Here is a 14744-nt window from a genome sequence, read left to right on the forward strand (position 1 = left end):
GTTATTTCAGGCTCCTACCATCAACATAACCAGAGACATTGTTATTGTCCGATGTTGTACCCTGGGGATTCAGCTCCTTAAAGAGTATGATGTAAGTTGAAAATACATTTTAATATGTAAAGAAGTCTGTCTCTGTCTCTCTGCTGTACAGTCTAAAATACAAAATGTTCTTGTTATTATACGTAGGATGAAGACAGTGTGGCAAGCGATGAAAATCAACAGCATCCAAACTAATCTGTCAGAAGACCTGAGGACATCGGAACAAAGGTCCTAACAGCTCTGGGTAACTTTCCAAAGGCTTGTGCCATGCTCATTGGCTTGACGCATAGTGAATCTTGCCTATCCCAAGAAGCTCAGGTACACTTCTGAAGCCTTTCAGAAACACAGTCCACTTTCACATAGGCAGACACACAAGTGGTTGTTGTTCTCCAGAAATATTTTATCACTCTGCTTGCAGGCCTCATAGCTCCAGAAAATTTGGAAATATACATATACGTCTGTTTTATCTGATGTAGTTGTTGATGTTTCAAAGATTGCGGATGGTCTGTATGTAATTGTTAAGTCACTGTCAAATGGTTTACTTCAATGCTTTGCCTGAGTTTCAGTGCTGTAGTTCTAGTTTGTCATAGACATTTGAGGGGAGGGTTATAATTTTAAGGACTCAATATTGGCATAACTTGCTGCTGTGTTGCGTGGGATGTTGCATGTTTTAATGGAGGAATTTGGTTTGGACATAATGATTTGGGTGCCACTTTAGTTCATGAAGAACCAAGCAAAAGTACATGACCTTTATCCCAGACTTGAGCCAGTCAGCAAAGGGAGTTTTGATTTCTTTTAATTGTTAAAAAACATATTTGCCTTTTTTATAATTTCAGCTTTTATTTAAACATTTTAAAGGCTTTTGCAATTTAAAAAAAACTTACCGTGAATCACACCAAAAGTCCTTCTGTGCATGCAACAGCAACAAGTTATGGGCAGAGGTCAAAGGTCATTCTGCACTTTATATTTACATTTATAGATCTCTCTGATCTTTCCTTGTGAAGATGAGACCACTTGAGAATGAACTTTGATCAAAATACATAATAAACAGATTGTCAGCATACATATCCTTATTGTATACATTATGTCTGTTTTTTATACTGCCTTCCTCTCTATGTCTTTGTATTTTTGCATTTTACCAAAAAGAAATCTTTTTGAAAAATGTTAAAATGTGTATGTAAACAAAGCTGCATAAATAAATGTTTACCTGCTGTTTTCCTACATGGTAATTTGTTAACTGACTTTCAGTAAATTCTTGCAACAAGAAGAGATGGTATTGAGTAGATTCAACATAAATAAATTATGGCAACAAAGTGACAATTAATAACATTAAATAGATTTTAAGTCATGTGGTACCAATTATAAGTTGATATAACTTATTTCATTTATTGAATCCAAATCATTCTTAACCAAATATTTAGAAAGATAGCCTCAATTTCACACATAAAATTAGTGAATATAAAGCATTATCATCCACATATTTAGTAAATCTAAATCAATTCCACCTAATTAATTAGTAAATCTAAATCACTTTATCACAGATATTTGGTAAATCTAACTTAATTTTCTTCAGATACCTAGTAAATATTTATTCAATAGTTTTGTTTAAATTTACTTAATTAAATCAATAGTTTTTAATCAAAGTTGAAGTAATTAAATTCTATTCAATTATATTAATTGTCACTTTGTTGCCTTAATTTTTTTAAGTAGACAATGGTCAAACTTTTTTGAGTGCAGGGTTACAAGAATAGGCTAACAATGTGGTTAATTTTTTGAAATCGTCATCGTGAAGGGAAAAAAACGCAAAGTTCAACATTTACATGGAAACTAAACACAGCTCTATTTGTCTTGTTCCACATGTATGTTGTTGACTTGTCCATCCACCACAACCTTATCCTAACAGTCAGGAACGTTGTTGCTGTACGTCAGCACACTTTTCCGTTTGCCCCTGTCATAATCACTGCAACCACTAGATGTCACCTTACATCAAACTGTAATTAATCATAATAACCTGTTGCACAAATGAAAAAAGAAAACCTGCTACCTCTCAACCTCTTTTCTCGGTGCTAATGTGTTGACTAGTTGTTAGCTTCTTATAGCTAACAACCTCCATCCATTTGTTAGCATTAATCTACTCTTTTTTTTTTAAAGTATATTTCTTGGGTTTTTCGCCTTTAATAGACAGGAGAGTTGAGAGAGAGACAGGAAACGGGAGGCAGAGAGGGCGGGGGGGGTGACACGCAGGATAAGGCCGCTCGACGCGGGACTAAAAAACAAACAAACAGCTTATGAAAGTTCATTATGTCCGTGTGAAATAATTAGTTTTATTTTTTCTTTTCCAAGACAAGACATTTTCCCATACCTTTTTGTTGACAGTTTTGGCGTTTTCTTCCACCTTCCTCAGAACTGCCATCGCAACCTTCCTGTCCGGTTTGACAGGTTTATACGCATGGAAGATAATAGGTACCAACAATGGATTATTGAGGCGGTGAAGATTAGAAAACGGGCCCACAGGACCATGAACCGGGACGAGGGGGCTTACTGTACACACTATCACACACCTGGAGCACCGTCCTGCAGGCGCAACCCGACAGCAGGAGGTGTGACCGACCTGTCAAACCGAACAGGAAGGTCACGCCTCCGTAACACCAGTTGATAAGGCACGTCACCGTCTGACATCACGGTGACAGTTCTGAGAAAGGCAGAAGAAAACGCCGAAACTGTCAACAAAAAAGTATGGGAAATTTGTCTTGGAAAAGAAAAAAGGAAACTAAAACAAACAACTGACATGGGACATCCAAAGTTCCAGGTAGTAGCTAAAAGCTGATGGTCAATAAATACTTCTCAATCAAAGATGGCCTATTGTAGCGTTTGTGTCTCCAATCTGAAATACCTATGTGCATTACATCTCAGAATGTCTTGGCCTCAATAGCCAGGAGTACTGACAGGACTATAGGATTCACATTTCTTAGTGTAATTATTCGATCTGTGTATTTTGTTTCAGTCAAACGTTAGGTTGACTATAAAATGACAGCAATAATACCTCCAGTGAGAGGCAGCAAAACTCCAGAGACAGTGAGGTGGATTATGGGGGTTGGAGGGGGTGGGTTGTCTGCAGGACTCCACTGAGGGGGCGTGTGAATGTGCTGACGTGCTGCCTCAGCACTCGAGTATAAGAGGCTTTGGGATACAGGCTTAGGACATCCCTTTCTGACTGTCCATCTTTGCTGTCGCTATCTCTGTCTTGTTTTTTTATTGGAATGAAGGTAGGATGCTAATTATAAATATCTGAATTGTTTCATTCATATATTTAGAACATTGTGGGGGCAGATATATTAATTGAAGTACAATAAAGAGCTATTTTGGAAGCAATGGCTTGGCATGTTTTGCATGCACAAAGCAGGCTGGTGCAACTTAGTTCTGGATGGGAGTCCCTCAGTTCACGCTGACTATAAAAGTTTTCAAAAGTTGTTTTAGAGCTTTAGTAATTTCTCTTCAATCTGTTTGAAAATGAAATATGTTTGTGTAGCTGCAGTCTTTCAGTGTGAGATGTGTTCAGCAGCAAACATGTCTACTTGTAATTTAATTTTAATTTCATGAGGAAGTAAATGAATGACAGAAATATCATGTTCACTTCCTATTTTAATTGTTAACAGGTGGACCATCAGGTCTGGTTACCTCAAGCAAACATTTACATAATTCATATTAATACATAACATAGCATCACTTACCTCTGTAAATATTTCTGTTCAGTCCAGGTGTCAGTTATTGTGTTTATATGTTAGCATATACTTAGCCTACTGTTAGCAGATTGCTACAGTCTCTTAATTTGCTGTTAGTAGCATTTACCTTAAACCTTATGGGCAATAATCACCACACTTTAAAGTGCAATACTGAGTTGAATATGCATTTATTAAGAGTTGCCAGTGCACTTTGGTCATCACAGGAGAAATGTGGATATTATGTCTCAAGCTTTATTAATTAATCAACTGAAAAACAGCTTGATTTGCACATTGTTTTTATGGTTGTTTTAATGAAAGCTGTGATCTGTGTCTGTGCTTGCTGGGGCATAGAGTGCTTGTTATGCTTCATTACCCGTGTGTCTGTGTGTGTCTATTTAGTGTTTTATAGGTTGTGTATTTTAGTCAACGTGTTTATGTGCATCTTCTGATACAAATTTCTTTGTACATTGTGTTGTGTAATTAGAAATGTTTGAATAGATTGAGCCCATCCCAGCATGCTGCAGGAGACTGCATCCATTCTCTCAGCTCTGCTGTGAAACAAGACAGATCAGGACTGATTTAAAGCCTGCGTCAGGGTGTGTACGTGTGTTTTCTTGCCCTATAGCATCAGGGAAAAACACAATGTTAATCAGCAGCCACGATAACAGTGGGCCACGGTGTCAGTTGTCTAAATCATGTAAATTTGACGGCCATGGTTCTGTCTCGCTAAGAATCATCCACTAAAAGTCACAGTAAGGGAGCTGTATTTCACAGTATTGGTTCATATATATTGATTTATTTTCTCTCTCGTTACAGGATGGAATTTCTCTACGTCACTTTGAAGCAGTCTTTCCTGTCTGTGCTACCTTGCACAGAACGGTAAACAGGAGCGCCTGAAGAGCCTTTAGACGTATTGCACACTGCCGACACATGGAGAGAAGTCCGACAGAACCCTGATTGCCACAAATTCAGCTCCAGCTTCAGCTGATTTCTTTTTTTGTTTTCTACGCTGTGGTCGTAAACATATCACTTTGTGCCCCCAGTTCAAAAACTCCTCAGATCTGTCCTCCCTCTGCGCCATAGGACCCTCACAGTGCCCCGCAGAGGGGCAATGCCAGTCTTGCTCAATGCCGACGCCTCCTTCAGCTCCAAGCAGGAGCTCCTGGACTTACAGGAGTGCGGTCTTAGTGGGGTTCCCTCTCTGGACACCCCCAGTCCTGTGGACTCCCAGACAGACAGTCCCATAGGCTCAGGCCCCAGAAGCCCCAGCAGCCCCGGAGCTGATGGCCCAATTCGGCCCGCGATTTTTACAGGGGCATCCACGCTCCCTGGGCAGCTATATGGAGTGGAAGGAAAACCCCATGCAGAGCCTCCCATAGGGTTAAAGCTGATCCCCACTGACTTGGATCAGCTATGTGGCTGGGGGGCTCTGAGACCCAAAGCTATTCAAGTTTTCAACACCCCTCGTTGGGTGCTGTTCTTCCTTTGTGTGGCCTCTTTCCTCCAGGGGATGATAATCAATGGCTTCATTAACACGGTGGTCACCTCCATTGAGAGGCGATTCGACCTGCGCAGCTACCAGGCCGGACTCATCGCCAGCTCCTACGACATCGCCGCCTGCGTCTGCCTGGCCTTCGTCAGTTACTTCGGCGGGACGGGGCACAAGCCTCGCTGGCTGGGATGGGGGGTGTTGATCATGGCACTGGGTTCCCTGGTGTTTGCCTTGCCTCACTTCACCACACCTCCCTACCAGGTCAATCTGCCCGAGCGGACAGGAATGTGCTCTGCCAACCGTACCAGCCCGTGCCAGGACAAGGAGGGCGGGGGATTGTCCAGCTATCGCTTTGTTTTCATGCTGGGCCAGTTTCTGCATGGTGTGGGAGCTACGCCTCTTTACACGCTAGGGGTCACATACCTGGACGAGAACGTCAAGTCTAACTATGCGCCTGTTTACATAGGTAAGACTTATCAGCAATTTATTCAGTTCTGCATATTTTGTTGTGTTTTGAAGTAGTAACAACAACAATTAATTGTTGTACAACTTGCACATCATTTTTTGTCTGCCACAAAGTTCAGGAGAGAAATAATTTAGTATTTTGACAGAAATCCTCTACGTAGGACTCCAAATTGCAAGAGGTGGGATAATCATGATTATAATTTCTCTTCTATAATATGTTGTCAGTGGAAATTTTAATTGGTGTCAAAAACTACAATTACCTCAAGCAGATTTAGTGCACTCGTGATACCAATAAAAAGAGAAACTCCTGGCAGTCTGTTAATAGTTTCTCTGGGGCTAGTGACTGCATTGTTTATGATTAACCACTGTATCTTCAAAAATGTGAAATAATTGATAAATGACGTTTTCAGATTTCAAACAAATCCAGATAAGGGGTTGTGCAGCCCTGGAAATGATAATGCAGCAATTGCTACATATTTCAAAACCTATAAATATTCAGTTTTGTGACATTTGAGAATATTCACATGATAAGAAATTGATTAGTTGCTCATTTTCTGGTGATTAACTAGCTGATTAATAAAAAAAAACATACATAAATTGTTTTTTACCATTTACCCCACACTGTCAAACTGTCTTATAGACCAATGAGGCTAAAGGGGTTGACAACATTACCTCAGTGCTTGCTGGATGAAGAGCTGGTGTAGATCAGACAGAGAGAAGAGCTGTGAGAGACTCGCCTCATATTGGCATCCGGACAATGAAAAGAAAGGACTGATTTTTCTCTCTCGTTAAATGTTTTGCTTGGATTGCATTGAGTAATGAGAATATATACAAACAGCAGGTTTCAGACAAACTTCCAACTGCCGATTTTTTTTTCTTGGTGATTTCATTTGAATCTGCTATCTGTATGCATATGAATGGATGAATGAATGAATTTTTCATTTGACCAACAGGTCTGGTACAAACTGTGAGCTGACACATTGACCCATACAGTTGCACACACACAGCTTTTCTCTCCAACCATCTGCTGTGTTGCATGAATTGATGTATGCAACTGCTGCGACTCTTTCCCCCCTGGACCAGATAAAGTGTCTCCGTAATGATGCTGTAATAATTCCAATTAGCTGAAGCCATTCAGAATATAATCACAGAATCGTGGTTACCTCTATAACTGAGAACTGGCACAGATGAAGGAGCTTATTGGGTCGATGTGACAAAATGTAAGATGTACACATGGGATACAGGGCTCTCCCTTTAACTGTCTCCAACGTTACTGTGCTTTTACATCTCTAGAAATAAAGTGCTGACCTTTTGAGCATCTGTCTTCAAAAGCTTTACTGCTTAACATCCCTAAATCGTGCCTTTTCCCTTTTATCCATTTATAATAGTAGCAGAGTGCAGTGAAAATGCTCTCACCAAAACACACATGCACACAATTTCACACGCTTTTTTCTCATGAAACATGAACTTTGTAGATACAGAGCCCAGTAAAGGACAATGGGGCCTTTTTAACCTGTAGGACAGGAAGAGGTTAGTAGGAAACAGGAAGTAGGAAGTAGACTGTACTGTAGTCACTGTACTGACACACCCATGCCCTGTCTCTGTGGCCTCTCCCTCTCTCTCTCCTTTTCTTTCTCTCTCTCCCCAGGAATCTTCTACACTGCAGCCATAGTGGGTCCAGCAGCAGGCTACCTGCTGGGTGGATACTTCCTCAACATCTACACCGAGATCCACCTAACGTGAGTCTGCTGTGGCTGATAGACTGGACTTGAATAGAAAAAACACAACAGCGCTGCCACCCCTCACAAACAAAGAGGACTTTTTAATGCTGCCAACAACAAGATCTTTATCCCCATTTAACTAAAAACGATGCAAATCAATGACTTTTGATCTGTATTGCTTCTTAGTTCAGGGCCGTGGAGGGGCTTCAATATGGTTCACCATGGACAGGTCGCCAGTTTATCACAGGGCCAACATAATACACAACCACACATATTCAGACAATTTAGAGCCACCAATCGATCTAATGCATGGCTTTGGACAGTGGGAGGAAGCTGGAGAACCCCACCACTGTGCCAAGAAATTACTTCTTAAAGGGATAGTTCAACATTTTGGCAAATCCCATTGGCATAATCCCTATAGTCATAGCAGTAGGTTCGTTCCCTTTAATTGTCGGTGCAAGCTATTTTTAGAACGGCGGAGCAGAGCCGCGAGCTGCTCAGAGCTACGCTACGGAAGATAATGGGATTTCTTGGTTTCCCTCATCAAACTCATCAAATACACAATCCAACAACTCCAAAACGCTCTTGTGACCTGCACATTCAACACGCTGAGATAAACGTGTTGGTAAAAACAGCATTAACTTGTAGGTTGTGCAGACATCTGAAATATAAACATGAGTTTTTCATTCATGCAAAATTGGCAAGCTATATAGTAAGTAGGGGGTTATTTCAGAGTGCCTATAATGTATGTACTGTATAGTAATTGTTGTACATATCTGTGAAATTAAGTCAAATTATCTTTCTGTGTTTTATCACAGGACAGAGATGACTCCAGAGAACCCCCTCTGGGTCGGTGCTTGGTGGATCGGCTTCCTCGCAGGAGGAGCAGCAGCTCTACTGGTAGCTTTCCCCATTCTGGGCTACCCACGGCAGCTACCAGGTACCACACACACGTGCACAAAATACTTGAGGTGTAAAATTGATGCCAGCCTCACCTTGTCACTTACTTCTTGGTCTTGAAGGCTCTCAGGAGTATGTGGCCATGCGGGTGTCTGAAGCCCACCAGCTGAAGGACGGAAGCCACACCACAGCCTCAGACCCTCAGTTTGGCAAATCAGCCAAAGACATGCCAAGGTAAGCTAACAAGAGGACAGCGGAGGAGTTGTTGTGATGTGAGTGACATTATCCGGATGTGATGGTGGACACACTCCTGGCTAACTTGTTTTTTAAGTGTCTTATGTGTGGTTTCCAACTTAACATGTCATCAATAATTACTCCCAGTACTTTGTTCTCACTGACCCTTTCAATATTCACTCCATTTACTTGGATGTTAATACTTTTATTACAACCTTTTTTCCCATATAGCATGTATTTAGTTTTCCCTAGATTTAGTGATAATTTGTTTATATTAAACCACATATGAAGCCTAGCCATTTCCTGGTTTACTGTTTCCACAAGTTGGCTCAAATCACCCCCAGAACAGAAGATATTAGTATCATCCGCGAATAATATTAATTTCAGAATATTAGACACATTGCATATATCATTTATATATAGTATACAGATTAAGTCCAGGCAAGTTGATGTGTTATCACCTATTTTCACATTATTGGGACCTCTTGTGTAGGTAGCTCTTAACCCACTCCAGAACTACACCTCTAATGCCATATCTCTCCAGTTTAGCTATTAGAATATCGTGGTTAATGGTGTCAAATGCTTTTTTCAGGTCTATGAAGATACCTACAGTATTGAATGTAGTTTTCGGTCAATAGCGTCAGTAATGATTTCCACGGACTCAGTTAGAGCTAAGGCAGTCGAGTGGTTCCTTCTGAATCCATATTGGCTGTCATATAGCAGTTTGTGTTTGTTAATGAAGTTGTCTAGTCTACTGTTGAAAAGCTTCTCCAAGATTTTTGACAGTTGTGGCAGTATTGAGATTGGTTTATAGTTGGTAAACTCATGTGTGTCCCCATTCTTAAACAGTGGCACAACTTTGGCAACTTTCATTTTGGTGGGAAATGTCCCAGTTTGAAATGACAGATTGAAAATGTATGTTAGCGGTATGATGATACCTGGTAAAACTTTTTTAATTAACCTCATGTCAAAGTCGTTAATATCAGTAGATGTTTTTCCTACACACTTGTTGACCAGGGGCCGTATTCACAAAGCCTTTTATCTTACCGCTAGGAGTGCTCCTAACTCGCACTAAAAGTTTTTACGTAGGAGTTTTTTCTTAAAAGCTATTCACAAAGCCGCTGAGACCTACTCTTACTAAGGATAAATCACTAAGAGCAAACTAAGAGTGACGCCCCTGGTGACGCCCCGTTGCTATGGATTACGTCAATTCTCGTGCACAAATTCGAGGTGCTCAACACGGTGATTGGTTGTTGAGTGCCGGTGGCGCCCCCCTCCCCTCCCTCCTCCTCCTTCTCCTCCTCCTCGCCGCCGGCCGCTCCGCTCCACTTTTTTTTTTTTTTTTGCCGTCAGGTGCGACGGGGCTTTTTAGATTGCTTCGAGTCCAAACCACTGTCTCTGCTGCCGAGTTGGGCCCTGAACTTTCTGTCTTTCTCTCTGCCATCTGCATCTTTCTGCTACAGTTTTTGTCGCGTCTCACTTTCTGCAGTGTGACGCTGTGCAAATGCAATGAGGGTCAGTGCGTCCACTCGCAAAGCAGCCGCTGATTTTTTTTCTTCCCACATTTTAATATTAATTTTCACATTCGTTGACAGCCCTATATGGTGATCATATTAATGATGAGAAAAGAAAATGCATTGCCCACATTTGTGGCCTATAGCAGGATTCAAACCCAGACTAACAATAAGTTTAGTTTACTGGGGGAGCAGCCTTATCACTTGAGCTATTACTACTAACAGATATGTGTCTAGCTCACCCACCAACTTTTTAAAAATATTTTTGGCTCACATCAGCATGACTGCATCGCAGCGGTCGCAGTTACCTCGGTCCGACCGTTGTGACGCCTATAGGACAGTCAGTCACCGTCACTACTCCCGTTTTATAGCGAAAATGTTGTAGAAAAAAAAAAAACACCGACAAAAAGGCACTTTGGGCATCAAAGGGCAAAGGGGCAGGTGCTCCAGCACCCCCCCTCTGCAGCAATTCGCAGTCCTCCATACATTTGCCTGGCTGCAGCCATTTCTGATTCTTTGTGAATAGGTCTTACTGAGTTAGGAGTCCTCACGAGGACTTTTAAGCTCTCCCAGACTTAGGAGCTACTTTTAGGCATAAAATACTTTGTGAATTACTCTTATTTTAAAAAACTAGGAGTCCTAAATTTAAGACTGACACGCCCACTTTTTTTAGGAGTTGCTCCTAAATTCGGCCCTTAGGAGCTACTTTTAACCTTAAGATTCTTTGTGAATACGGCCCCAGGTGTGTAATCTCTGTGGCCTTCACTGGTGTAAGAAACATTGAGCTGGGGTTTCTGTCTCCGTCCTTATCAAAGTGGTCCCAGTGTTGGGGTGAGTCAGGAATGTCCTTGGCTAGCTCTGGCCCAATATTTACAAAAAATTGGTTGAATCTATTTTTTATGACTCCCGAGTTATCTTCCTGCATGTCGTTATAGTTGAAGTAGGGAGGGTAGCTTGGTTTTGCCCTTTTATTATTAGTCACATTATTTAGAATATCCCATAGTTTTTTAGTATGATTCATGTTTTCTGCTAGTAGATTGCTGTAATATTCTTTCTTGCGTTCATTTAAAATGCTATGTAGTTTGTTTCTATACCTTTTGTATTTCACTTCTGACTGTGTCGTTCTTAATTTCAGGAACTGTCTATACAGAGTGTTTTTCTTCCTGCAGGCATTTATCAATGGTTTTGTGAGCCATGGTTTCCCCTCCTTGTTTTGATTTGTGTGTCTTTTTTTCATAGGACAGTGTCTGTCATACAGTGTTTTAAATATTTGCAAAAAGGAGTCATATGCATCATTCACATCTGTTTCATTGTAAACATTGTTCCAGTTTTGCCTCTGTAGTTCATTTTTCAGTGCATTCATTCCTTCTTCGGTCCTGACCCTAATGTAGATGTTTTTGTTAGGTGTCTGTCTCAGAGTGTGTTTCCAGTCATAGATAGTAAAGATTGGTAGGTGGTCACTTATGTCATTTATCAGGAGTCCTCTTGTTATGTTGTTAACGTTAGTAAAAATATTATCAATTAGAGTAGCACTGTGTGTTGTGATCCTGCTAGGGCGCGTGATGAGAGGTTGTAAGCCCATTGTATACATCATATTAATGAATTCATCGATTATCGTGTTTTGTTTTGGATTGAGCAAGTCAATATTTACGTCACCACAGATGAAAACTCTCTTTTGGCTAGTTTCTGATAATATTTCTCCAACACATTCATTGAAATCTTCCATTTTTGAATCTGGTGCTCTGTAAACACAGCTTACAACTATATTTTTACCATTTGTCACACATATTTCAATTGTCACACATTACATTAAGTGGTCAACAGCTTTAGACATATTTTGTACAGTCTCATACTTGATTTCATTGTCAATGAACAGGGCCACTCCTCCTCCACCTTTGCTTCTTCTATTAACACAAACTATCCATCCAGGAAAAAATCCGCTCCTTTGTCTTCATTAATCCATGTTTCCGACACCGCAATGATGTTGAAGTGATATTTGAAGTGTTGTAGGTATTCCTTGATGTGGTCAAAGTTGGTGTATAAACTCCTGCTGTTAAAGTGAATTGACCCTTTGTTGGCCTTCTGATTGGTCTGCTGTTCCACCAATCAGAGCGCTTCTCCCCATGTCACGTGTTGCGCAGCATTCTAAGGTTGGACAACTCTGGCATGAAACCCAAACGAGATAGGTAGACAGCAAGTTTTTTGGCAAAAACTACATTATAATTTTTCAATAGTTAAAATGTGCCTGGGGTTCCTGCAGTAGCGACTCACGATATCTGGAACGTATTTCTGGAGTCATTTTTATCCCATTCCCCAAACCCAAGACATCAATAATCATACTTAGCCTATGTAGGCTACTGTATATTACTTTAACCTCCTGTTGTTTGTTGTTGTGTGCAGTCCTCATGAGAAGTGAGCCTGTTTTTCCCTGGCTGTATTACTGAAGTGCTAAGCTCATTCATTCTCCAGTCCACTCTCTGGTCGTGTTCATAGACAGAGAAGATCTAATACCTTCAAAATTATCTAGCAAACGTAACATTACCGCTACTAATGTCTTTTGAACTTTGTGAAGTTTTACAAGGAAAAACGGGAGATCGGTAAGCGTTAGCTTGTAGCTAACGTTAGCTAGCGTCGGGGCCTTGACAAAGGGTCAATTGGAGACAGTTTTCCATCCATCTCAATGCTCTGATTGTATTGATCTTCAGTGAAATACTGGCATTTCTCAGTCATGTTAAAGCAGAAGTAAGTGATATATTTGTGTTAATATAAGTCTTAAATAGTTATATCTTCCGACAGCAATCACTTACATAGAGTGTTTGGTCTGAAACACGGGTCTGTCAGTCACTCTGCTCTGCTCTGAGCCGAGGAGAAAACATTTATCGTATCCTACAGTTTTTATCCAATGAGGAGAGAGAACGGCATGCAGGGCTGTGTGTGCAGCCAAGGGACGCTGTGAATGTGGCGACGTAGGGACGAGGACTGTTATGGTGCGTTCAAGGAAACTTGTATTTTTCCGACCGTGAAGTGGTACCAGTTCGATCTGGTACGAGTTCACCGGTCGGAAGTTACGAGTGGCCGTTATAGTGACTTTCACCGGTAAAACAGGTCGGAAAAACACGAGTGGGTTGCCTGGAACGCTACAAAGTCGTAAGTTGTGACTTGAAGCTGTAATTTACGATTTCAAAAGCCTACCTGGAACGCAGCATTAGCGAAAACGACCGAACCACTTACTTCTGCTTTAAGATTGTGATTCGGGTCAATTCCTTCATTCGGGTCTGCTAAGGTATGGTTCACATCTTGATTTATAATCAGCTACACACTGTCAAGTTCAGCAATCCTCTCTGATATTTCCATCATCTTTTCAGTCTGTGTAAGAACCCTTGTGCTTTGCTGTGTTGATGTTATGGAGTGTTCGTGAGCCATACGTTAGTTATTGAATTTCTCCAGCTCGTCCTCACTCCTGATTTGCATTATTTGGACATCTTCTGGTGATGATCCATTCGTTTTGATGTAGATTCTGCAGTTTGCCGTCCAGGTGTGTTGAATCTTGCCCCCTTTCTTCAGTTGGCGAGCTTGTCTGGCGATGCCAGCATTCTTTTTGGTGAGATTCTTGTTGATAGACGTTCGAGCCTTTGCCCATTAACATAAGGGGGTGTTTTTCTAAGGAAAGAACCTTGGCTGTTGAGATAAGAAAAGAAAAGTTGAAGTTTTGAAAGAAGCAGGTTACAGAGAAACACCTGTTAAAAAGTAACGCACAGCTTACTTATTGTGTTAATGTGTATCATACATCGGCCAGTTACAAGGTTTATAACCTCTACTATTTGGGGATTTTTTTGTGTCAGCACTGTTCACACAAACATACACAGAGACACCTGAACTTTGCTCATATCAAGTTTATAAGTACAATAAAACCAAGGGCAGCTGTCGGTCTGAGAAGTGAAGCTCACTTCCGCGTTCAAAAAACTGCAATCCCCTCAGCTTCCTCTGGGGCTGGTGTCAGAAGGGAGCATTCTCCATAGACCCCCATGTTAAAATCGCCGACTTTACATCCTCAATAAACATGTTAAAAGCCTGGTGTCAGAACGTTTTTTGGTCTCAATCGATAGTTTCTACCCCCGCACACACTCTGAGGGGGGTGAATTTTTTTTTAAACTCTACCGTTTTACTGTTATTGGGTTAAAACTGGCCAATTGGGGCGCGGAAACGTTGAGTGACAGGTCCGAGCAGCTCCGTGGACAGCTGCTTCGAGGCCAGTGGGCGGGTTCTCGGGCGGCCAATCCAACATGGCGCTGTTCAGGCCGCCATATTTGAGTCACAAAAACGACTCCCCAAAACCAATGGGTGACGTCACGGACGCTACGTCCATTCTTTTTACAGTCTATGAATAAAACCTTTGCGAAGTAAAAAATAAAAAATAAAAAATAAAACTCTCAGTCACATGAACCGACAATTAAAGCTTTCTGTTGCCCTTTTGTGTATGTATAGGAGACATTATGTGCATGTGTACTGTAAACACAGGAGTCGACACACTCTCACACACTTTATTTCCTTTGTGCATCAACACTGGAATAACAGAATGAACATTATAACATTATTTGAGATTATTATAGTACAGAGCTGTAATTACCGTACCACAACACCATGAAACTGTGATATT

The 14744-nt window shown here is 41.1% G+C and overlaps 1 protein-coding gene across 2 annotated transcripts in view; it reads left to right on the forward strand.

Annotated features, from left to right (window-relative positions):
- The first annotated feature begins 3241 nt into the window (after window positions 1-3241).
- Window positions 3242-14744, forward strand: part of slco4a1 (solute carrier organic anion transporter family, member 4A1) — a 109327-nt gene continuing 97824 nt past the window's right edge. For both annotated transcript variants that reach the window (XR_015036139.1, XM_085781073.1), the window contains exons 1-5: window positions 3242-3305; window positions 4578-5719; window positions 7367-7457; window positions 8258-8379; window positions 8462-8573. Coding sequence is in view for 1 of the 2 variants with exons in the window: in XM_085781073.1 (XP_085637199.1) it covers window positions 4873-5719; window positions 7367-7457; window positions 8258-8379; window positions 8462-8573 (1172 nt within the window). In the remaining variant the exon portion in view is untranslated. The remainder of the gene's footprint in view (window positions 3306-4577; window positions 5720-7366; window positions 7458-8257; window positions 8380-8461; window positions 8574-14744) is intronic.

This window comes from Trachurus japonicus, chromosome 7 (genome assembly GCF_045865225.1).
Source record: "Trachurus japonicus isolate A0001 chromosome 7, Traja_1.0".
Taxonomy (NCBI): Eukaryota; Metazoa; Chordata; class Actinopteri; order Carangiformes; family Carangidae; genus Trachurus; species Trachurus japonicus.